This window comes from Ixodes scapularis, unplaced genomic scaffold (assembly GCF_016920785.2).
Source record: "Ixodes scapularis isolate PalLabHiFi unplaced genomic scaffold, ASM1692078v2 PGA_scaffold8__174_contigs__length_109621045, whole genome shotgun sequence".
Taxonomy (NCBI): domain Eukaryota; kingdom Metazoa; phylum Arthropoda; class Arachnida; order Ixodida; family Ixodidae; genus Ixodes; species Ixodes scapularis.
The window spans coordinates 66445302-66469856 of NW_024609883.1; the positions used below are offsets into that span (position 1 = coordinate 66445302).

At 44.9% G+C, this 24555-nt stretch overlaps 1 protein-coding gene across 3 annotated transcripts in view; it reads right to left on the reverse strand.

Annotated features, from left to right (window-relative positions):
• The window catches only part of LOC120848772 (transmembrane protein adipocyte-associated 1 homolog), a 37342-nt gene that overhangs the window by 6869 nt on the left and 5918 nt on the right, over window positions 1-24555 (reverse strand). For 2 of the 3 annotated variants that reach the window (XM_040220794.1, XM_040220792.1), the window contains exons 2-11: window positions 22846-23045; window positions 16361-16493; window positions 14864-14953; window positions 14220-14292; window positions 12638-12717; window positions 12242-12358; window positions 11755-11815; window positions 9156-9258; window positions 6956-7036; window positions 3268-3397 (exon numbers count right to left, since the gene is read on the reverse strand). In XM_040220794.1, coding sequence (XP_040076728.1) covers window positions 3268-3397; window positions 6956-7036; window positions 9156-9258; window positions 11755-11815; window positions 12242-12358; window positions 12638-12717; window positions 14220-14292; window positions 14864-14953; window positions 16361-16493; window positions 22846-22988 — 1011 coding nt within the window. In that variant the 5' untranslated portion in view covers window positions 22989-23045. Of the gene's footprint in view, window positions 1-1247; window positions 1329-3267; window positions 3398-6955; window positions 7037-9155; window positions 9259-11754; window positions 11816-12241; window positions 12359-12637; window positions 12718-14219; window positions 14293-14863; window positions 14954-16360; window positions 16494-22845; window positions 23046-24555 lie in introns of all 3 variants that reach the window. The other variant, XR_005717775.3, reaches the window with a different exon arrangement.

The window sequence follows — 24555 nt, forward strand, 5'->3', positions numbered from 1 at the left end:
CTACTATACGGAACACACAAATTGCGTCTTACCAAAGGCAGCCGAAGAACTGCTTCGTGACGTAGCTCTCAACGAAACAGTCCCAAGTAGGGGAGGCCGCTCGCTCGAGGCCAAGATCGCAGCTGGACCGGACAGAGTCCAGCAATTTTGCCTAGCAGGCGGTCTACCATAATATCCCAATAGATAATGCACCTAAAATCGATAGCAAGTCGTTTGAAAATAAATGGTGGGCTAACTTTCGATGTGGCATAAAAAAAAGTCGGAACAATGCTAGTTTTAGATTTTGTGACCCTCGAAACTTGTGATCATGGGAAGGGGCAATGAACCAAAAACGACTGTCCTTTCTAGTGTGCAATGTACACTAATCTCCCGCTGTGGTTAAGTAACGCCGCTTTGCTGAGGTCACCATTGGTTAGGGCCCTGCAACTACTGGAAGTAGGCTATCTTTTGATTTTTATGAAAAAATAGCAAATCATGCTAAAATAGGGGGCGGGCTATCTTTCGGGGGTGGGGCATATCCCGGGATATTACGGTAGCCTTCTTGCCCTCCCCTCGCACTATTGCGCATGAGCGACTTCCGAAACCATCGGTTATTAAATGCTTTCTTCTGTAGAAACACGAGCCTACAGATTGAGTCGTCCAACTGCCGACAGTTTCGGCAGCCGCCTGTGCACCTCTGTGCGAAAAGGTGGCGATAATTATCGACCGGCCGTTTGGGCAGAATCACTGCGGCGTCCACGGTCCAGCCGCAATTTCAGCCACGAGTGAGCGGCCTGCCATTGCTTGAGCTGTTATAACTACTGCTACGTCATGAAGCGCTGACAGCACCACCAAAATGCAGTAGTAATAATATTACTTTTAATAATAATAATAATAATGTTAATTTCATTCGTGACCATTCACGCGGAAGGAGATTGTCACTGTGTTCTGCACAAGTTCAGTGAGCACTATGCACACTCGAGACGTATACTGACCTCGAGTGTACTATGACGGACAACACGAGCTGAAACGGTCCTTCGCGCTTCTTCGACACACCTGCCAGTTTTTCGAAGAAGCTGTCGTCGGATCTAGGAGCGGAGTGCAAAGTTGAGGTTCCGTTCTTCGGACTTATCGAGAAATCGAAAGAGCTTGCGGGGACCGCAGACGCGCAAAATGTCTGGATCGGGTGTTTCTGCTCGTATCCTCCGCAGGGGTACCATGGTGGGTCAACCAAACGAGAGAGCATGCCAGCCAAGCCCAGAACTTACTTGCAGGTGGCGGCGGACACCGTCTAGGGTTGGGCAAACCATGCAGGTGTGACTTCAGAGTGACAGGAAGTGAGGAGCGTGCTGAGGGAGGTTCAATGAGGAGGAGGAGGAGGAGGTGGTGGGGGGCATGCAAGAAACGTTTGTTACGAGCAGGAATCAAACAAGGGTTAGTTTTTGGAGTTAGATAGGGTCCATGCAGCAGATAGGGTGCATGCCATATTAGCTAGAAAAGAAAGAGGTGACATTTCGGCATATCAGATCCTAGTGTCTTTTCTGCGAACACGTCAAGAGCCAGTCAATGCGATTTGCAAATCGAGGCCAGCGAACGACAAAGCATGGATGACATATGGACTCGAAACGGCCGTTTACACCGCATAACTAAGCATGACATTCGCATGCCCATAATCTCGTTGCAAGACTTTGAATACAAGTTGCGTTTTTGGGTTCAAACGTAATCTGTGCTTTGTTGTTCACTGGTCTCCTTTCGTGAATCGCAATGATCGGTTCTTCGCGCGTTGTGTGGCAAAAAACATTCATAAAAAATGTTGCCGTATTTTTGAGCCAGTACAGTAATTAAAGTCAACTTTTTGAGGCACTTCAATAGGACGAGAGCATGCTACGAAAAGATGTGGTGCAGGAGTGCAGGGAAAAAGAAACTTCCCATAGACACCTTTGCCCCCCAAGAATACCTTTTCCCCTTTCAGTACATCTCCCTCCTATAAAACACAAACAAACAAAAAAATTAAATCTCGCGGCAATTTTAATAATAATTGTGACGTGTCTGATCAACGTGGGCGATTCAACGATTAGGACGTGCCTCAATAAAGCAGAATCATTGCGTCACTTTTTTGTTTGATTGATGAAAGGAGATGCAAAGTCTGTTTCCGGATGCAGGAAGTCACTAAGTCTCATCAAAGACTTGGGTCGCAAAAGAAAAACTTTTTTGAACAGCTTAATACAGCCCGCTTTTGCTAAAGGAATTTTGCCACCGGGACTTGCTGCCCGTTTCAATAAGCATAAAGTCAGAATTCTGTAGAATGCACACTGGGGATTGTTATTTTTGTCATGTGACCTGTGGCACCAACCACTTGAGCGTAGTGCATCAGACAACGTCATCACGATGATGGTGGTCCTGTGATGCCAGGTCATGCGACATCACATTGTCCCATTGAAGTGTTGCTTGAGGTCACATCAAGTGACATGACATGACACCACAATGTGACACCGTGACGACGCATTACCTCAAGTCATGTCACAAAGTCACGGGACTGCAAGACCCCATCTTATCATGTTTTTGCAACAACTTTTCGTGAAGCTCTAGACTTTGAAACCAACCTAAAAAAAGGCATTCTGCTTAAAAAAAAAGAGAAAAAAAGCAGGGGCCTACTCTATACATGGTAGATACAAATAATTGAGGCCAGGTGGAAAAAGGGAAGGAAAACGAAGTGCCTCGGTCTGCTCCCGCATTAGCACTGCAGACTTTATCCAAATGAAAATAAAAGGCCAGGGTAAAACCAGCAAAACAGTTGCCTAGAAAAGCCAATTTGTAACGAAAAAAAAAAAAAAAAAGAAGAAAATCATACAAGCTTGATTACGCCGACAAAGACTGGTGTAAGCACAGAAAGAGCGGCAGATCTACCAGGGAAGCAGAGAAGGGTGTCTAAATGACACTGCCCACCGACGATCGGCTGCCATTTCTGACATGCCGTGAGATGGCCTAGCACAACGGAAAAGGCCGCGAAGCGCGCGACCGCGCCTTCACGCGCCTTGTGAATGAGTTCACTTTTGCCTGCTCCGACCATCGCCCCTGGACTGCTCTGTCGGCAAAGCATTCGACTCACAATGGTGAGTTCAAATCCTGCCAGGGGACTGGACTTTTCACATGGTCCCCTACAGGCGTAACGCTTTTCGGTGTCGGCTTTTCGTTACAGCCGCCTGTTACAGCCAAACGTTACAGAACTCTGGAAAGTCGGCTGATAAAACACATTCTGCATTCAAATTTAAAATTTAGAATGCATACCTGGTAGATGTAGTCTGAGTCCGTCTTGAGGGAGGAGCAGGACAGCTGGTGAGGAAGGCTCACGTTATCGTCCTCGATCGGTTCGTCCGTCTGCGCCTTGTACGAGAACAGGATGCTCGGCTGCGAGATGCTGTTTTCCCAGATGTCCACCACGGGTGCGTGCAAGGGGAGGCGGCAAAGACAAGCTGAATGAGACCGACTGCTCGCCACTGGCCTCCAAACTAGGGTGCCTTCATGTGCATTTTAATTAGAAAGGTAACATGTGACCATTTCCTTTTGAACATATTATATTTCTTTTGTTCCGCAACACATGAAACAGCATCACCCAGCACGGACCCCTGGTATTGACTGTGCTTTAGCGTCATTTTTTGTTTCCGGCTATTTCTCTGCAGTTCCCCAGGGAGCGCATGCTGTTGGCATCGGATGCTACAGAGAACGTCACCACCCAAAACAAAAGGAATTGAGGCACCATACTCCAAACAACCACGATAGTGTGGCACAGCAAAAAGTACCTCCTTGTTGCACCGCTACGGTCAAAGCTCGTTAACTCAAACCTCATTAATACAATTTTTTTTTTGGAAATTTGCTCGAGAGATAGTTTTGCTACCTATAACTCTAACTGTACTCTGTACCACGGCGCCGCCGTGCGTGGGGTTCGTTAAATGCTGGTGGCAGCTTTCCCAACCGAGTCACAGGCGGCGTTGCCGTCGCGACTCGCGTATGGATAGATGGATGGATGGATGGATGAATGGATGTTAATGGCTATATCCTTTGTAACGAACACCAGCTTGCGCCACCTAGCCTCATAGAGATCCTGCCTTATAGAGTTGCCAACTGTTCGATCGGGGTCACGTGGTTTATGGGCCGCATTTGCAATACAAGCTGCGATGGGGCGACATTTGCGCTGGTCATCTGAAAGCGTCTCCGCTTTTCCGCCTGCTTTACTCCTCGGCACACGACGATGCAGCACGTGCACCCTTACGACTGATCACGCAGGAGGTATCCGCCATTAAATTGCAAACGCTCCCATTGGTACAAGATGGACCCTCTCTTATATCTATAGTCGGTGACAGGTCAAGAACAAAGTGGAAGCTCCTCCCACCCCTTTCCACTTCAGCGAAGCGAACGTTGGAGAGAAGGTCACCTCTTCTCCAGCGTTCGCTCTGCTGAAGTGAAAAGAGGGGGAGGAGCTTCCACTTCATTCTTGAACTGTCACTGATTATAGGCTCTCTATCATCACATTTTTCTTTGTCGTCTCCGTGTATTGTTTTCTCTGTTCTTTGAGTCTCTGATAGGGAGACATAGATAGAGATAGAGAGCCCGAGCGTAGTTGCCCGAGCCGCATCGAGATCCGACTGCGAGCCATGCCGCTGCACTACCGTCGGCTTTGCAACGTCCTCGGTTCGAGGAAAGTGCCGCGTTGCCAAAACATTGAAGGAAAAAGTAGGAATTCTGTGCAAACTCAATACCAGGAAGGCGAGCAAGTTTGAGATAGCAAAGAAGTACGAGATCGCTGAGAGCATGTTGTCGACGTACGTTCAAAACGAGAAGACAACTGAAGACACCTACGAAGCCGAAGCTGTTGCTTCTGAGAGGAAGAGACTTCGATCTGCCGAGCACCCAGACTTGGATTGAGCGTTCATCACATGGGCTAAAGACATGAGAAGCCAGGATCTCCCATTGAGCGAGTTCGCCATACGTCCAAACAATTACGGCTTTGTCGCTTCCACGAAAGGCACAATCTTGTCTTTTTGTACGGGGTCTGGCGGAAGTAAAGAGGTGATCGTAGAAACGTGCCTGATGTGGAGAACAGGAACCCTGCAGGACTACCTGGATAGCTACTAGCCGTGTGACATCTCTAATGCCGACGAAACCGTTTCGTTTTTTGAGCTTCTGCCCGACAAAAACGTCACATACAAGGGGGACAACTGCGCAGGCGGCAAGCGAAGCTAAGAGCGCGTCGCCGTCACGGTCGCAAAAAACACGACAGCGACGGAGAAGCTCCCCCTCTTCGTTATAGGAAAGTCACCGAAGCCTTGACGCCCTAAGAACATCAATCCTTTGCCGACCGACTACGCAGCTAATGGAAATCGTGGATGACCGGAGCGATATTTGAGCGGTGGGACAGGAAGTTGGACAAAAAGTTTAAAGTGAGCGATCAAAGAGCCCCACTCATTGTGGACAACTGCTCAGCTCTCAAGGTTGGCATCGAGCCCAGGATCATTAAATTAGCTCTCCTTCCACCAAACATGACTGCGGTTCTGTATTTGGCGAACCGGGGTGTCGTAAAGAATAAGAAGTCGCCCTAAGGGCGTCGCACGCTCAAAAGGCTGGTTTCAATCACGAAAAATCGGAACAACTACTTCACGACGCTCCTCCTAGCAATTCACATGCTAATGTGCGCCTGGGATTGAGTCATGGCAGCAAAAATCGCCAAATGTTTTTGCCACCGTGGCTTCGACGTTTCAAGCGTGGAGGTGATGGGCGACCCCGGACGGCACGCGGTCATTTCTGCGAACGTGCTCGGGGTGCTGCGAGACACCAGTTTCACCAATTACGTCGACACGGACAGCAGTGCGCTGGTGTGTGGTGTCCCAACAGATGAGAACGACAAGGAAACAACAGCCCGGCCAAGCAGAGTAGCTTGATGTTGCGCGCGTCTTCTTCGGTTACGAAGAAAGTGAAGGCACCTTCTGCTACATTTGCGCACTTAAACGCAGGCCGATGCAAGTCGCCTTCCGAGACTACAAGCGGAAGGGGATGACTGATTCTTCTCATAAATAAATTTGTCGGTTTTTGGCATTCCCCGTTCCTTCGGACGCGGAATTCTGTCATTTTTCTTCGACTTTCCTTAGTGCGGACTTCGTTTAATTCTCAATTTTTTAGCATCCCCTCCCTCGTACTTTGAATTGTCGAGCTTTTGCTGTATGTGTACTGGCGCGTGCAACAAGAGCTGAAACAGTCCTTTGTGCCTCTTTGATGCCTCTGCCAGTTTTTGAGAAAGCCGTGGTCCGATCTAGTAATGGAATGCAAAGTTAAGGTTCACTTCGGACTAGCTTACATATTGAGAGATATTGTAGAGATTGCGGATGCAGAAAGAGTTTGTCGTGACAGTACCCTTCTTTTTTGTCAGCACAACAGCCTCCCTTAAAAGAAGCACCAAGAAGCTAGTCAAAACTGTTCCCCTAGTCAGAAATACCACTTATTGAAAGCCCGTTCGAAAAGAGGGGGACCAAACACATTAATTTTTCTTCGACGGATTCTAGTTATGATACAAAGGAAAAGAATGCCAACATTAAATGCATTTGAGCATGGTAAGAGACCCTGTTTTTATTGAAGATGCAAACAAAAGCAAGTCGTGAGAGGTTTGCACGAACCCACTCCAAGCATAAGCTTACTACTGACCATCATACATTTGTGAACAGGAATAGCTTATCAAAACATGCTCACAAACATTCTGGATATGAAACTTTGAATTGATGTAACTACATACATGTGCAATTCCTGAGTGTAGTACTAACAAAATATGCTGTTTGTTATTTAAAAATAAAAAAAAGTAATAATAAATTTTTTTTTTTTTTTTTTTTCATTCTTTTTAAGACCAGGGTCTTTTCTTAAGATGCTATGACACTCTTAAATAAAAAAAAAAAGATTAGATAGTTTTCTCACAACCAATGCAGCCACATACCTGAAAAAGTCGGCAAGGAATGTTTTGTAGACAAGGGGCGTGAAGATGGTGAAGTAAATGTAGCTGGTCACATCCACCACGCTGCAATGGCACGTGAAAGAAAAAAGCATGTTTGATTGGTGCATCATGACTGCGACAGATACACTGTCCTGGAACATGCACCACTGCAGCACATGTTCTAGGACATTGCGAGTGTCAAAACAACTGCTACAATTTGTACCCTGCTCCATTTGAGGACCCACCATATTTATTAACCGAGTAAAGACGTCCTGAAAATTTAAGAAATACCCGAGCAGTGATTTCCCTACACACCCCCATTGTTTTTCTGAGTGCACCCCCCTAGTTCGCAATGACTCCTCTATTCACAATGACCTCCCCCCTCCCCCTTCCCCCCCCAACACCCCCCTTAAAAATGTAGAACTTAGACACCCCCCTAATTTCAATTCCTGTGCAAACCCCTGTACCAGACAGACTTGGGGAAATTTAAGAAATGTTAGAGAAACTTGGGAAAGTTTCAGAAGTACCAGCGAGACTTGTGAAAGTTTCAGAAATATCAGAGTTGTGAAAGTCTGAGGAATAGCGGAGGCCTTGCGAAAGCTTCAGAAGTATGACAGACTTGCCTTGCAATATGATAGGCGTTGGTCGTCCTAAGAGAGATGCTTATGAAATACGAGAGAAGCTTATGAAAGTTTAAGATACCACGGAGACTAGTGAAAATTTAACAAATACCAGAGAGACTTCTGAAAGTTTCAGAAATGCCACAGACTTCTGGAAGTTTCAGGAATTCCAGAGAGACCAGTGAAAGTTTAATAAATATCAGGGAGACTTGTGAGTTTCAAAAATACCAAACTTGTGAAAGTTTAAGAAACACCTATGAGACTTGCGAGCTTAAGAAATATTTGAGAAAATTGTGAAAGTTTCAGAAATATCTGGGAAACTTGTGCAAGTTTCAGAAATACCAGAGATTTGGGAAAGTCTGAAGAATAGCAGAGGTCTTGTGAAAGCTTCAGAAATACCACAGATTTGTAAAAGTTTTAAAAATACAAGAGGCTTATAAAAATCTAAGAAATATCAGAGCCACATGAAAGTTTAAGTAATATCAGGGAGACTAGTGAAAATTTCACAAATACCAGAGAAACTTGTGCAAGTTTCAGAAATACCAATCTTATGAGAAGTACCAGTCTTATGGCTTGTACAAGTTTAAAAAATATGAGAGGCTTATGAAAGTTTCAGAAGTACCAGAGGCATGAAAGTGAATTATCAAGGAGACTTTTAGAAAAACCAGAGATTTGTGAAAGTTAGAGAAATACCAGACTTGTGAAAACTTCATAAAGATCACAGAAACTTGTGAATTTTGAGAAACATCAAAGAGACTTGTGAATTTTGAGAAATATCAAAGAGACTAGTGAATGTTTAAGAAATAGTACCTGTGAGACTTGTGAAAGCTTAAGAAATGTCAGGAAAGTTTCGAGAAAGTCTAAAAAGTACCAGCGAGACTTGTCAAAGTTTACGAAATTTACGAGCGTTGGGCATACCTTTGACATACTCAATGGTAGATGCCGATGCAGGAAACCTAGTTAACCGAGGGGTCATGCTCCTGGTGCCATCTCCTGATAGGTGCAGCAGGTATAACTTTTTACAGAAAGGGAACCATGCCTTAAAATTTCCCAAGGTAAAATTCACCGCTAAAATACGTCCCCGACGAAAATTCGAGGCGGCTATGTGCAGGTGCCAATCTTTCCTGGCCGAGTTTGGAGCACGCGCCATTACTGTCAATGCAGGCTGCTCCCAAGGCGCAGTTTGCCGCATGTAGTGCAACCCCTCACAAATCTGAGTTTGAGTGAGCTCGAACACATTGCAACCGTTGGTGACCACTTACAACGAGACAGCAAAAACGCTGCCCCCTTATCGGGTAGACCTAGAACACTTCCGATCTGCACTCGTGCACCATACTTTCGCCATCTGCTCGAAATAATTCTGACAATGTTATAAGCGACTATTTCTAAGAAATAGTGCATAGATCGTATCCCACAGATTCTGCAAAATCTTTGGCCTAGTTACACGCTCATAAGAGAGTTCAGCGCCAATGGCCAGTATGTTACTTGCCGTAAGCGCCAAAGTGTAAACGCAAATGTGTCAACCAGCCCTCAGGTGCAACGATAAAGAGTGTGATGGGACAGAGGGAGAAAAGGCAGCTCACCAGACGCCCTCGTTGACGTCGTAGTAGTAGAGGCCGGACCCAGAGGCCTGGGCCAGGTTGAGCAAAGCCAGGAACAGAGCATACCAGTAAAAGCTCCGCTTGGCTGCACACGGGGCGGGGAGAGTCTCAGTTAAAGGGACCGTGAAATGGTTTTTCAACTTCTTTCTCCTTAGCTTTCCTCCTCGACTCAAAAGCGAAACAAAAGATCACGCGTTCGTGACGCAGCATTTCACCGGATGAGATGACTCCGAGCTTCCACCGTGCTTTTTAAAGGGGCACTGACACATCAAAATCATATATTTTTTTATTGTCTAAAACGATGCAGATTATAGTCATAGACAAGCAAAAAAAAATGCATAGCAAAAAAAATTTTTCTTGCGCGCGCACGCGCCTTTTTATTTTTGGCGTTTATATTTCCCGCGCTCACCTCCTCGCTTCTTTTGATCGATGACGTCAAAAATCAGGAAATTTAGAAGCTTTGTAGGTGACATTTCTATAACATTTAATAACGGCAATCGTAAAACATGTTTTTTAACGCAATTGCGAACGCACTACGGCCCCTCTTTTTGAAATACCGAAAATCAGATTTCGGTGTGATGTCGCTTCCTGGATTTGTATCCTCCTTCTGAAAACTTGGCGGCGCTCGAGCAGAGGCTTATCGGCCAGTCGGGGAGCAACTGGTTTTTCCCGCGCTAGCAGCCTTCTATCCTGCTTCCTCACCTCCTCCCCCTCGCTTCGGGTCGTCGTGGCAACGGCGCGGTGGAGCGGAGGTCGGAAAGAAAGTCGAGTCGCCGGAGACCGCAAAATTTGACTCACTGCACTGGCGCGGATCGCGCGGGAACTTCAAATTGGGCATTTGGAAATTGTTTTTTTAAATAAATACTGAATTCCCAAGTTTCAAATTTCGAGGGTAATGTCCCGGCATCGTTTTCGATCGTTTCGGATAATAAAAAAAAAATATGATTCTGATGTGTCAGTGCCCCTTTAAGCATGCCATGGAACTTTTTATTTACAAGTCATAAGTGCCGTCACGGCACTTATTGGCCACGAACGCGAATCCAAATGCAGTAGGCTCTCGATATTTCAAACTGATATTTAGCACTTCGGATGAATTCAAAACAAATTTTAAAATTTGGGTTGTCCCGCTACGTTTTTCATGTGTTCATAAGCTGCTTAATTTAAACGGTGTTCTGCTTAATTTGAACGGCATTTTTGTGTAATCAATACTTTCTGTCCTCGTGGCTTCATTGAGTGCACTTTCTCTTAGCACCGGTGCATTGCAGAGAAGCCACACCGATGGAGCTCGCCTTCGCCAGTGCTGCTTTGTCGCAGAGCACGGCAAGAAGCAAGCTCAACAGGGCTAAGGTAGAGAACACATAATGATGAAAACGGGCGCTACACGGCAGTTTTCATGGCAACTTGCACGGATGTTGACATGACGGCATGGCATACGTCCACTCACCGTCGCAGCAGCCGTGCAAGTTGCTATGAAAACTTCCACACGGTCCCCGTTTTTATTGCTCACGTGTCCCCTGCTTAAAAGTCCACAACAGAGAACTTGTTTGCTCGATGAACAAACATAATTTTGCTTTGAGGTGTCACATACTGCCTAAATGGTACACGACAGATAACATTTTTGAGGAATGAAAAAAATCTATCTCATACATTTCACAAATGTTTCATGTGTGGCATACCCGCTTATAGCCAGTAGGCCTGTGTAGAGGAAATCATCAAATATCTTCTTTGCATGTGTAGCCATCCCTATAGCAAATCATAATCTTATCTTGCATCATATTTAGACGAATTTCTGAAAATTCACACTTCCGATAATTCAAACATAACTTGTGGCTTCCTGGAGTATGAATTAATGAGAGTCGTCAACAGACTGGTTGTTGAAGAGCAGATACGTCCAAGTGACGCCGTGCTTGTGTCCAATGCGTGAGCTGGGTTCGGCTGACGTACTTGGGCACTCTGCATGCATCACAGTGAACAGCCGAAAAGCTTTCGAAGGAAAGGAGGTAAGAAATAGTCGCCTATATATTCAAATTTTTGTACCCAAAAGCAGTTTTTCGATTTTCTACCTTCGCGTAAAAGCTTTCTTTAGGCCCACTAGGCCACAGGGGCTACACAATCACACCCGATATCAGTGTTGCTCGCCACCACTTTGTCTTCCGGCTTGTCAAAACAGACAAGCCAGAGGACTGAAACAGCTGGAGAACAAACAGAAGAATAAAAACAGTCGTACATCGACCATGTCCGTCGCCGACGGTCCACGTAAAGCCTTATGCCATGAAACGGCAGAGCAACATCAACCACTGTCGCATGAACCGACGGCTGCCCCGAAGGCATTATGCAACGACGGGGAAAGAGAGCCAAAAATTAGGGGGCATGCGAGCAGTTCGTCGAATCAAATACTGCAGCGACATTCCCGGCCCCATCACTACAGAGCTAGTAAGTACGTCTTGACTTTCCGTCATACCACGACGAATACCGAACGACACAGCGCCGCTCGATGCGAATTGCCACTTGCGCGCCCCTGCAGAAAACGTCACCCGTCATGCTTAGCAAGAACGTAGCTAAGAAGAAGGCGTCCACTCACACGGCAGGGCTAGCCTGTCCCGCAGCCTCGTCCACGGGAGGGAGAAAACCGCCAGGTACACCTGCATTAATTAAGTTGACTCAGCTTCGATCGACCGAAGACGAGGTTAAACGTACGGTGCCCGAAATGCGTCATCGACCGTCGCGTCCACCGTCCCACTTGACCGACGCATCGAAAGTGGTACCGAAGAGAAAACAAATGTCGTCACAGAAGCCGGTGTGTCAGGATGATTCCGACAATTGGTTGTTGAACTTCTGCCCAAAAAAAAAAGAGCTAGCGAAAGCGTTGCTGTGGTTCTGGCTTTCGGGAACGGTTCCGCAAACTGTCTAGCGGGAGAGGGACCTACAACAAAACGGCCCTCTGCAGCATCCGACACCGTCGGGTGCTGCACACGTCGGGTGGAAATCGAGGAACCACTTTTAAGGATGCAGCAAACACTCCAATCGGAGACGCGTTACGGACACTGTGCTACAACAGGAACACCCACCGCTGCAAAGACCACCGAGCTGACGAACCAGAAGAGCATCCCCCCGTGGCCGAACAGCTCAAAGTTCTTGTCTGGCACAAAGAACTTCCTGTCCGGCATCACAAACTCCAGCACCCCCTGCAGAGAGCGGAAACCGGCGAGAAATGAGACGGTCCGGCGCTTTCGTCTGCGAGGAACCGTGGGCAAATCTCCGAGCATGTCCACGTGGGGTACCGTGTGTTTAGTCTCCTAAAAACTGCAGATTATCTAGACAAGTACTTTGACACTTTGCATAAAGCCGACCGACAAGCTTCGGGAAACAGATAAATGAACGAATGAACCAACAGGCAACCGAAAAGTTTGTCCAACCATGCCGTGGCTACGCGGGCACTGGATTCAACAGGAGGGCAGACTTGCCTGGGTGCCGGAGTACAGGAATGCAACGAGCGAGGTCATCGTCAGAACCCTCTGTATGCTTGTCCGACTGTCCAAATGACCTGCAGAGTAAACCAATCGGATCAAAACAGCATCAAAATCTGGCCAAATCAATGCTGCGGTAGGCTGCACCTAAACTTTTACGGAAGGCGACACAATTGGAAAGAACACCGAAGCATTCCTAATATGTATAATGCAATCAACTTCATCTTCGTGTCTTCTAAAAAAAAACCTTTTAAACATTGTTGAAGCATTTACTTCAATGAAGGAATGAATACACGATGGGACACATTAACTGGGTCAAATTTGAGTGTCTTGGTAGACATTGTCAAATCTGAGCAAGTCAAGCTGTTCCGGAACTCTTGTCGGCGACAAACTAAGAATGCAGTAAAAGCTCTGCTCCCAGCTCATTGCCTTCCATAGTACTTCAATCTTAACTTGTCAGTGACTATAGATGTACATGTCTACCTGAACAGTGCTGTCAAAGTATAGCCAGATTAGACAGAGCCTAGATGCTTCTAGAGCTCAATGCACACTTCAACGAGTCGTGTAGCCCCTTGTCCCTCCAGAAAACCACAAGTCGTTTAATGAAAAAATCTCGAAACCTAACCAGACGACAGAGTCACATGTTCGGTCTCGCAAAATTTATTGTGGCACAGAATAATCCGCAACTCTAGCACGGGTGAAATGTGCGGAAGATAAGGCTTGCTAATATGTACATATGAGGTTGTTGACATGACGTAATGAAGATACAGTCTAAGCTCATTATAACAGACCTGGTTACAACAGATATTTGGATATAACATATTGATTTCTGAGGTTCAGTTGGTTTTCCTCTATGCACCATTGCCTCAACTGCATATCTGCATACAACATACTCCTACAACAGACCAAAATCTTGGCCAAAATAAAGGTCTGTTATAACGAGCTTAGACTGTAGCATATCAGTGTGCAGTGGCCTCAACTGTCAGGACGAGTGAGCCAGTTGCCTGCCGCAGCATACACTGATTGGTTTAACATTATCACCACCAGGATCATAACCATGACAATGAACCGCTGAGTGCATCGCCTGACATAAATTCATGAAAACATAACAAATCCACCTAAGTGTAACTTTCACGTGTGTGAAACTGCATATCAGCAAGCTTCGCAACAAACCTGTAACTCGGATGTCGGGAACCTCTCCCAAACAAACAGATCACGAGGAAGTTAAAACAGCCCTAACTGTAAACATGAAAGTGGTACCGCAGTCCCAATTCGGTTTACAGGAGCACTGCTTTTCATAGTTCCCCTCTCGAAAAGCCAGTGTAAGAAAATAGCTCAGCAAAGAATCACTTTCCCAGCAGTATCTGGAAGAACAAGCTCAGTCTAGACACTTTAACCGTGCAGTGTGTTGCCTGTTCTGCCCCATGCTCCAGTCTCGGACTAAACTTTCAATCTGCACCTGTGCCTTACTCAAACAAGTTTCCACCTACAGAGCTTGTTTCTTTGGTAAATGCTGGTACCTTCTTCAACCAGATGGGCACTACACCAATCCACTATTCTCCCCGCATTAGGTACTCACCAAAGGCAAGCCCAAAGATGAGCACACTCATCTCAGTGGAGAGCAGAAAAAACCTCACAGCCACCCACAAGACCTGAGCAGAAAAGGGGGACACGGCACGAGGATGTCGGAAAAGAAACAATGTGTCACACAAGAGAAAAGTCAAGTCAAACTTCCACGCCGAAAAAAATACATGCACATTCCAAGCACCGAGCATGTGAGCTGCGTCTCTGTTACTTGTCGCTGTGGTGCGAGTAGCCACCTCTCATTGGGCGGAAAACTAACAAAACGTTTCTCACAAACGCGCCAAATAAATGTATTGAGAAAAACATGTCTTGCCCTTGGGTTCATCCACATCAAATGCAGCTATAAAAAAATATCAAGGACGTCCACTGCCCATGGTATTCACTAAGCTCAAACAAACTCATGGAAATAAAAAAAGAAGCACTTTAGAATAAAAGATGCATTTTCCCCTTAAATGAGAAACACATATCTGTACTACGAGCATACACCAGCCCTGAAGAAACTATCAATACTAAAAAAAGTTCCGAACACTCGCAAGCTTATAAGCGTCTAAAATGTTATGCATTTCTTCCAAATATATTTGTGTAACAAGTCGGAGGAAAACATCAGTTTTTTTATTTCCTAAGAGAGATGGCACCTACCTTGTCGGCGACTCCACCTACAGGCGCAGCAGCGTTCACCGTCATAGACACCACGCATCGGATGACGCTGATGACTGCATTCACTGACACCTGAAATAAGTCAGAATGCCAGATACAAAGCCAGGCTTGGAAGAGCACTGCCTGTTCTACACTCCATTTCACCCTAAAATGAGTTACAGCCAATGCTACGGGCTGTCAGTCAATCGAACAAGATTGTATCACGTGACCTTCCGATTGGGCACAGCGATGCGCGACATTACAAGCACGCTCTCAGCACCGAATGGTTGGGATGGTTCGATAGCGTCCAAGGGTAAAACAAATATCAATACCAATACCCGTTTCCTCCAGATACACTTTATGCACATATATGTAACTCCAAACTATTTTTATATAAGACAGCAACCTAGGCATGTCTAGGAACATTCCTGGGATCCGAGCAGGAATGCTAGTCTTTTGGGTGCTGGCTGTACTGATAGAAAGGATGAAAGAGCAACCTAGGGACATCTAGGGAGATGTATGGGCTTGAAGCAAAGAAATTAAGAGTGTTGAAAGCTGGCGGCACTGATAAAGTGTAAAAGGGTGGCCCAAAGGTATTTGGGACATCTTTAGACTTGGGTCAGAGACATTAACCTCTCAGGAGTTGGCAGCACAGTGGCAAAGTGTAAAGGGGTAGCCCATGTTCTGTTCATCCTCAAGCTTACGGGGCAGCGAAGGCTACAGCACGGGGCTGCAACTCCGAAGCACGGTTGCGTGGAACGAGAGCTCGCACTAGAAAGGTGCGTCTCAAAGCCAGGGGCGCGGGCTTGCTCCTACTTGCAGCCTTCACCGCCCCGTCAGCTTAAGGGCTAACGCAAAAGGACAGTCAAGGACATGTTTAACCCAAGAGGAGGAGCGTCCCGGCCTCAAGAGCTGACAGCACAGTCAAAGGCTGTTTCACATATTCGCATCTGAGTGTGTTTGAGTGCGCTGTACTCGCTCGGAACTGCTTACGACAGCACACGGTGGCGCCATCTATCAGGAAGCACAGGGACACTTCTGACCAACTAGACCAGTGAAATGAGCCTCTGGTCTAGTTGGTCAGAAGTGTACCCCTGTGGGATGATGATGACAGCATTTTCACCCAACTAGTGTGCACTCGAAGTTTGCTGGTTCTCGGAGCACACACAAGTTGGGTACAAATGTTATCATCATCATCCCACAGGGGTACAGTTTTGGTCTCACCGGCCTATCAAAAAATTTGTCTTGTAACATAAATATTGGGCAAACTAATTTTTTCTTTCCCGACAAACATTTATTTTGAGACACGCCCGTCCTAACCGGGTAGGAAACGAAAAAAACAAAAAAACATTTCCTCCTAGGTTCAGTGTTTTTTTTTAAAGAAGGGAAACGTCCAGCAGTCCCAGAGATGCCCGAGCGGATGGACGGCCATGGTGTCGCGAGGAGGGCTCCTTTTCGTCGCGCACGTGACAAGACGGCCAAAGCGCACGCCGGACTCACCAGGACGTAAAAGGTGGAGAAGGTGGGGCTGCTGGTGGCCCTGAGCTTGAGCCGAGCCCGGTTGAAGCGCAGGACCATGAACAGGAGGAAGAACACGTTGGGCACCAGGATGCTCAGGTCCCAGACGCGCACCCTGCACGCCACACACGGCACCGCACGCTCGTCACGCACTTCTGTCGGTCACACTCTTTTTTGACGCGGAACATTATTTCACTCGGGGGTTGATGCTGGAAAAATATGCATTTGACGTCGCGGATAGATGTAACGTTGCGAATGAATGTAACGTTGCGGATAGATGCAATGTTACCAACACATGTAATATGACAAACAGAGCGTGCGTTCTTCTCTCCATCAAGTTTGGCAGGCAAGTTTTATTGGTGTCACGTCGTGCGAGTGCGTGACACGTCACATCCTGCTCTTGTGCAACGCCGTGACTCCTCTGAACGTATTCTATGTGCACAAGAGTTGGACGTCAGCCTAAGCATTGTTGATTATACTCTTCACCAATCGGGCTCCCTGCTGATAACGCTCTTCTTTGGCTACCCCCTTTGTCAACCATACCCTTTGTCAGTTTCTAAATGGCTATGATTGGTCACAGGGGTTTTCATTTTCCTTCGTTAGCTCCTCGCGATTTATATCCCCATTGCATTCTACCTCTTGCAAGCTTGACGAGGTGGATCATCCATCACCGAGCAATAATCCCTTCTTCATTTGTTTTAAGTGCTCGTGCGACAGTTCGTTCTGAACGAAGAAATAAGTTTTGCTGGGAAGGATGGAAAACATATGTGCCTCACAGGCACTTTTCTTTTTCTTTTTGGCAGAGGGGGGGGGCAAAATCTAGTCTTCTTTTGTCGCAGCAGTTCAGTAAGTCAAGTCGTGCTTCTTAAATCTGCCCCAGACAAATTCTCTCCCCACAGCATTACAAACTTTATTAGAACAGGGGATCCATCATGTTTGTTTCGGGAATCATGACCAAGTCATCCTCGCAATAAGTTCAAAATCCTTCGGAAGAAAAGTGAAATAATGGGACCTGAGATATAGTTTTCTAAATCTTGCTGGTCACAAAACTCGTCATATGTAGTAAATGCAGTCTTGTACACGCATCGACAAAAGGGTAAGGAAGCATAACCTCTCCCTTTAAGTGTGTATTCTGAAGTAAATACCTCGTTTTTCATGTGAATAATAGGTCCAGACTAGCTGTGGGCCTGCACACCTTTTTTTTTAATTTATAGTTTCATATCTTTTTTTTTAGTGAGACTATTTACAAAAGAAAAAATACCATATTTTCCGGACTACAGTCCGCACCCGGTGTGTATAGTCCGCAGAGGCAAATTTGGGGTCAAAAATGAAAGTTTTTGCTTAGATAGTCTGCACCCGCTGCACAGTCCGCACCCAGTGCATAGTCCACACCTGGTGCTTAGTAGACACGAAATTCTTCTCATATGCGGCACACCTTGACATATGTATGTTTTCTTAGCTCACAAAAAAAGCCTATAATATACATAAATTATCAATAACATACTCTTTTATTCACAAAATCCGTCCCGTCTCGTCATAATCAACGATATTGAAAAACATAATTCCTGTATAGTCTGCACGCGTAGATAGTCCGCACAGCCAGAAATTTCAACTTTTAAACATGTATAGTCCGCAGACTATAGCCCGGAAAATACGGTAAATGGAAAAAAGACACAACGATAGCCTTCACAACTATAGCCTTTCTTAAAACACAATGGTCCGCACGGGTGGCTTACGCAAGGGAAACATTTTCAAGTTTCCCAAAAGACAAATGGACAAACAAACAAACAAAAATTAAAAAAGAACAAGCAAAATGGAAAGAAAAAAATCATTTCCAAGGTTGAATGACTCCGGACCAGAGATATTTATCCAGGCTGTGCGTGCTTCCGTAACGCCAAAAGAGAAAGGGAAAGACGGAAAGGGAGGCATCATCGCTCTTACTCCGTGCCAAGGGTAATCGCTTTGCTGACCTCTTTTGCGAGGGGCTGGTCAGGAAAGGTAATGACTCCTCCGTGACTCCGTCCTCTGTCACTCCATTGTTGGCCGACTGAGCAGAGTACGGCGACAAAGGTCGCCGTACTCTTGTTAATGTTGGCTTTGTCTTTCTGCTTGTTTCATGACAAAGAATATTAGAGGTGAATACAAATCATTTATAATTTAATTTTATAAATGGATAATTAAAAAGCTACATGACTATTTTTTCATTATTTGAATCTCATAACAAACACCTGCTGTTTGATTACCGGCATACAATGAACATTGCAATTTAAGAAAAAGGTCAAAGAACGAATGAAGCATCAGGTATAATGAATAAGGGGAAGTCCCCAAGACAGAAAAGATTTACGCGAGAATAAATTAATTTCCACCTGAAATGAATTGCAACTGATGCCTTCTAGGCAACCGGTAGGTGCTGAAAAAATTCGCCTGGATCAGGAATCGATCTTGAAACCAGGCCTGTATGTAATGCATTGCAAGTAATGAAATTACTTGTAATCCCTTATATTTATCAGTAATTTTGTAAGGGAATAATTACATATTTTACAAAGTAATTGTAAAGTAATTTCCTTATTTTTTACAAAGGGAAATTAATGTAATCTGTTACATTTTCGTTTTCATTCACAAGGAAAAAAAACATAAATATAAAAAACACCACCAGCAAAAAAACTATTCCTTCTAAATTTTTTTTTTTTTTTTTTGAAAGGGTAAGCTTTTTTTGGAATTACACAGTCACCTGCACATACAAAACGCACGTCCCGATATTCTTCAGATACTGAAAACCTTTCTTCACGTCACCTAAACCCTTAATTCTAATTCTTTTATTTTTTCGTGAATTGGTGGTTTGCGGCCACAGCGAAAGGGGGAAGCACACTGATACAAAGAACCAAACTCCCGGTACAAACAATATTACACAAATTCCCAAAGCCAAAATGCTTCTTCCAACCAAAAAAAAAAAAATAAAAAAAAAACTTGGAGTGCACGTGAGTTGGGGTGGCGGATCTGTGCGCGCCCGTCTCTTTTTGACCCATCACTTTGCTTTCGACGACGCGGAGAGGACACAACACAATTAAACAATGCCCTCTTTGGTTATAGTGACTACGACAGTTTGCATAGTGTCGCAACAGGAGGGGACACTCCGTTTTCTGCTGAATAAAAGTTCAATACAGAAATCTACTGAAAACAATGTGACATTACTAACTGGCATGCTGCTCAAAAGATGTTAGAACACCTATCATCTTCGCAACATACTAATGTTCATCTGATTTTGAGCTGCTTTTCAGCTAATCTTCTACATCTAAAAGCTTCAGGTTGCCTATGTCCCTGTCACCTTTTTCGTGTGTCATTTGTTTCTTTGTGTGTTTTTTCACAATATCAGGACACGCCATCTGTATTATTTGGCAACTTTCTGCGATGATAGTACTGCGGTGTGAGAATCGTGCTCCCTAGTTCCTAGATGATCGGCCTCAGAATTAAGGAGCTTGCTTACGCCTTTCAGATGTGGAAGTATGAGCAAACACTTAAGGCCCGTTCACACTCTTGCGACCTCTTAAACCTGGGTTCCTTAAAACTTCTTAAACCAGAAAACACACTGGCGCCATCTATTGGGAAGCAGTGTAAACTCGGCGGTCCGGCATATTTTTTTTTATTTCTCGCGCATTGTCCTTTCTTTCTTGGCTCGAGAAACTTTTGTCAATGTTATAAATGAGCCTATGGGTATTACGCACATTTGACCTATGAAATCCCGCAAAACCTTCGCTCTTGTGAAATGCAGTTCCGGGGTCACCGCAGAGATGGCGCCACAATGCCCAGTGTGTTCCCTCATTCTAAAAACATTTAACAAGTTTTAAGAGATCTCGTCTCTCTCAGTCGTACTCAGTCGCAAGAGTGTGAACGGGCCTTTAGTATGTAGCTCGTATTTCACAAAATTAGAATTACTGCTTTACTGCTGGGAGAGGGGGGGGGGGGAATGTTGCCATCGCCTTACCTGACATTTAGCTCAAAAACACTGAGCTGTGGTACGGCCGAACCGTGCTGCAGGCATTTTGAATGTCATGAAAAAACACTAGGCACGGCTACTTGCGTCTACATTTCCATTTTAATAAGATTATATTTTGTTTTCTGAGAGATCATCTGATGTTTTTGCTGGTCATATGTCCAAAAAGCTTTGTCTTTCTATTCACCGACGTCTCAACCAAAGCATGACAGCTTATGAAAGATTGACATAAAAACATAACCTATAATTTAATTGCTATGTGTACTCACCACATTTCACTATTTTCCCATACCCCCATTTGGCAATATTGGCCAGCTAAATATGTTTATATAATATATTCACATACATTAATTTTATTCTAGGTTTAATTATCTGTATTACAATTTTTATATCTGCAATTTTAACAGCATCAAACTCCGGCTGTAACAACGAAGCTTTGCGCTTCCACCGGGGCAAAGAGCACTTCCGTTTTTCTCAAGAAGAATGCAATGCAAGACTGTCGAAACTTTAAGAGAGCCAGCTGTTGCTCAAGGTCACAAAAGCAAGACTGGTGGCAACAATGAACCCTTCCCTAACGCTTTGTGTTTTGTCTCTCACCCTAGGACAGTAAGATAGAAAGTAACACCACCAAAGTAATGGATTCCTTTTCGTGGTAACAGTCACTTACTTTTATGGAAGGGTAATTGTAATTATAATTAGTTACAATTTAGCCCTGTGTACATGTAAAAGTAATTCCTTACTTTTTTTTTTTTTTTTTTCACTGACGTGTACAAGTCTGCTTGGGACCTCCCCAAGACCAATGGAGCACTCTACCAAGTGAGCTAACCAAGAGCTAGACATCAGTAGAGCAAACAGATGTTAACAGTTGTTAACAATGAAGCAATGAGACAACTGTGAAGGGAGTAATCTTCTAGTAGTGCTCTATACCTTTCTTAAAAATATGCAGAATTCAGTGGGTCAGCGATGCAAAGATGTTTAACGTGCAACTTGACACAAAGTAGTGCTTAGCACTTCTGAGTAAAGGCGCGTTCACACACTTGCAACCAAGTTCGGCCGAGTGAGACAAGAGCGGTCATCAAGCCTCTTGCAACAACGTAGGACCAGATGCCCTGCTGGTCCTTAGCCGTCGCAAGAGGCCTAAAAACCGGTCTCGTCTCAGACTGTCTTATTCGGTTGCAAGTGTGTGGACGAGCCTTTAAACAAAATCAAAGCACAGACAACATGTCGAAAGCAAAAGTATTTGAAACCGCACACTAGTGTGCAGTTTCAAAGACTATCAAACAGTCAGCACAAACATGACATGCAAGCTTTTTTGCATTTTACTAATGCAGTCTGCAAGCTTTTTTGCATTTTACTAATGCAGTCTCGCGTGAAGGGTTGTATCGTTGAAAAACATTGACTGCATGCTCACATCAGCTGTGTCGGTCTCTGGCGATAAATACAGCCTACAAGCTAAAACAGGTGAAACGCCTGTAGATATAAGGCACAGCAATCATACTAACGACATCAAGAAGAAAATTTCTAGCTACCATACTTTCTGGTTATTAAGTCGCACCCACCTATAAACGGGCGTTTTCAGAAAAAAGTTGGTACATAAGTTTCATTTTATTTCATTTATTTATCCCTTAAATGCCCACGTGGGGCTTTACATAAGGGGGGCGGGCAGTATTTCTAAGATTTAAGTACACCGGTACAAACAAGAAAAACAAACAAAAGATAGCAAAAACGTCAGTTACGAGCCGTAAAAGGTGGCAAGTGCTTCTCTAAATTTTGAAGTGTCCGATATGGTTACTATTGAATCTGGCAGCTTATTCCAATTGGTAACGGAAAGCTGCAGGGGAGAAAATTTAAAGGTATTGGTCCTGGGGGTGGATAAAAATAGTTTGCAGGAATTATCTAAGCGACGGGAGATATGAGGAGCGGGTATACAGTACAAAGTTTTCTGGAAAGGAAGGTGGTAGTAAAATTTATGAAGAATAGTTAAGGCGGATACCGTCCTATGCGTTTTGAGAGAGGGAAGACCAAGTTGCTAGTTTGTGCATGTTGCACCTATATATTTGCACATTCAGTGCCACGAAACTGCACTGAAAAGCCCACACATGTGTATTATGATTGCAATATACGCACAGGCGAGATCAAGCTTCAATGTTATAGTCAACGAATCAAAGAGGAAATGTAACCTTCGTGGCAAATTTCCGCAGCTAGGGTCCATACTTCTAGAAAAACTATGTGCATAAGTCACACCGTTTTACTTACGCACTGGAGAATACGTTATGTATTGCTGTAGACATTGCGTAGACAAAATCAGGGTTCTGCCTCACCTTGCTCTTCTTGAAACTCGGAAGCGCGTCCCAGCTGTGCGACTCACATGGCGCTCTTTTCTTACAAAGCGCCACTACACTTTACCAAGGAGTAATGCCGGGAGAAACGAACGGCACTGAGGCCCTCGGTGAAAACGAAAATGGAGGACACTTGCCGCGAGCCCGGGATCTCGTGGTACAGGATCCACTTGCAGAAGTACTCCGGAACGATGATGGATGGCGTCGGCGAGCTCTCGTTGCCGACCCCGTCGAGAGCAGACGGCAGGAATTCCTGCACTACGCCGGTCATCACCGCCATGCTCTCGGCCACTTCTTTGCCGGGAGCCTCAGGTCAGTGGCGACGTCATCGGAAGACCTGTTGAAATGAGGAAAAGGTTTTGATACGGCTTTGACTGATAAAAGCTCAATTCACACAGGTCATACATACATTCCAAAGTAGTAAAATGCGCAAACAATACGGGAACAGAGACACGAATACAACAGGACAACCTAGCCCAAAAACTCCCAAGTTTTAACATAGTATGAAATTGGTGCACGTATTTCGTAAAAATACTGATTTGTTTACGGAAAAAATCCTTGTTCGCTCAATTGTGCTGATGAAGACCAGAAAGCACAAAATGTGTTCTGTGTGCGTGGGACACATTCTGCACAGGCACGTGGGAAACAACCGCAAATCACACTCCGTGTGTGGTTTGTGCTAGTTCTTTTCATCGTGCACCACGTGTGTTAGCCAGGGCAAGACCAAGCGAACGAGAGCTTTGCATGGGCGTTAATTTATATGGTGCTTGAGCAAAGCATGACGCCAATGAAGCAAGCGGTCACATGGCACGACGTCGTGCCACTCTTGCCGGCATGTTCTCCGTGCGCCCAATCCTTCCAGACTAGCTGTGCGTGCTACGCAGCTCATTAGCTATAGTATCCAAGTGCCACTGCACCGGCCAGGCTAGAGCCCTACTGGGGCTCAAACTTTATATATAAATTTTATAAGTAACCTCAAGTGCTCAAGAACACTAGATGACACAGTAGCTGCCAGTCGCATAGTTCCCCACTCGCAAGGTAAGGGTTCAGAGAACGACACAGGATCAACACAAACAAGTCATTTTCGGTTTTTCCTGTTTTTGTTTTAAAAACGGAATGCTGCCATTAGTCCTATGGGTGGCAAAAATGGCACATTGGGGCACCAACTTCCACCTGAGCAAAATTAAAAAAAAGGGGCTGACACCGTTCTTGTTTTATTGCATAGCAAGACGCAATACGATCAAGACTTGATTTGAATCGACCACTAAGAGGTGTGCTAGGACTGGCAGCAAAAATACAACACGAGGAACTGAGAATATCCTGGAAGTTTACTCATCATTCTTAGAGATTTTCGAACATACAACCAGCTACTAAAATACAAGGTGTCTTGAAAAGAAAAGAAATAAAAGTAAGGATATTTTTACTGCAAAAATTAACTCTCGACACTCTGTCTCCTACCACATGTAGCGGTAAAGGTACAGATTGGACGCAAAAACTTCAAGTTCAAGTTCAAGTTCATTGCCTTCAAGGACATCCCTAGGAATTTATTACATGAGGGAAAGTGTGAAAAAACAAAATTAAACTGGTAAAGCACTTGAAAAACACTCAAGTTCTAATAAGTTAGAGGTTGACATCATCAAATTAAAAGTTATAGGCAATGTTTTGAAATTTTCAATGGGGAAATGATGGACGATCAAGCCGTCGAATACATGGAGCCAAGTGGAGTCGGTCACCAGGAACGGGCCCCATTTTCCCACTGCAAATTTTTGAAAAATGCTTATAACTTTTGAACCTGGCAACAGCTAGTTCTGAAGCAACAGCTAGTTCTGAAATTTTTGGCATCTGGT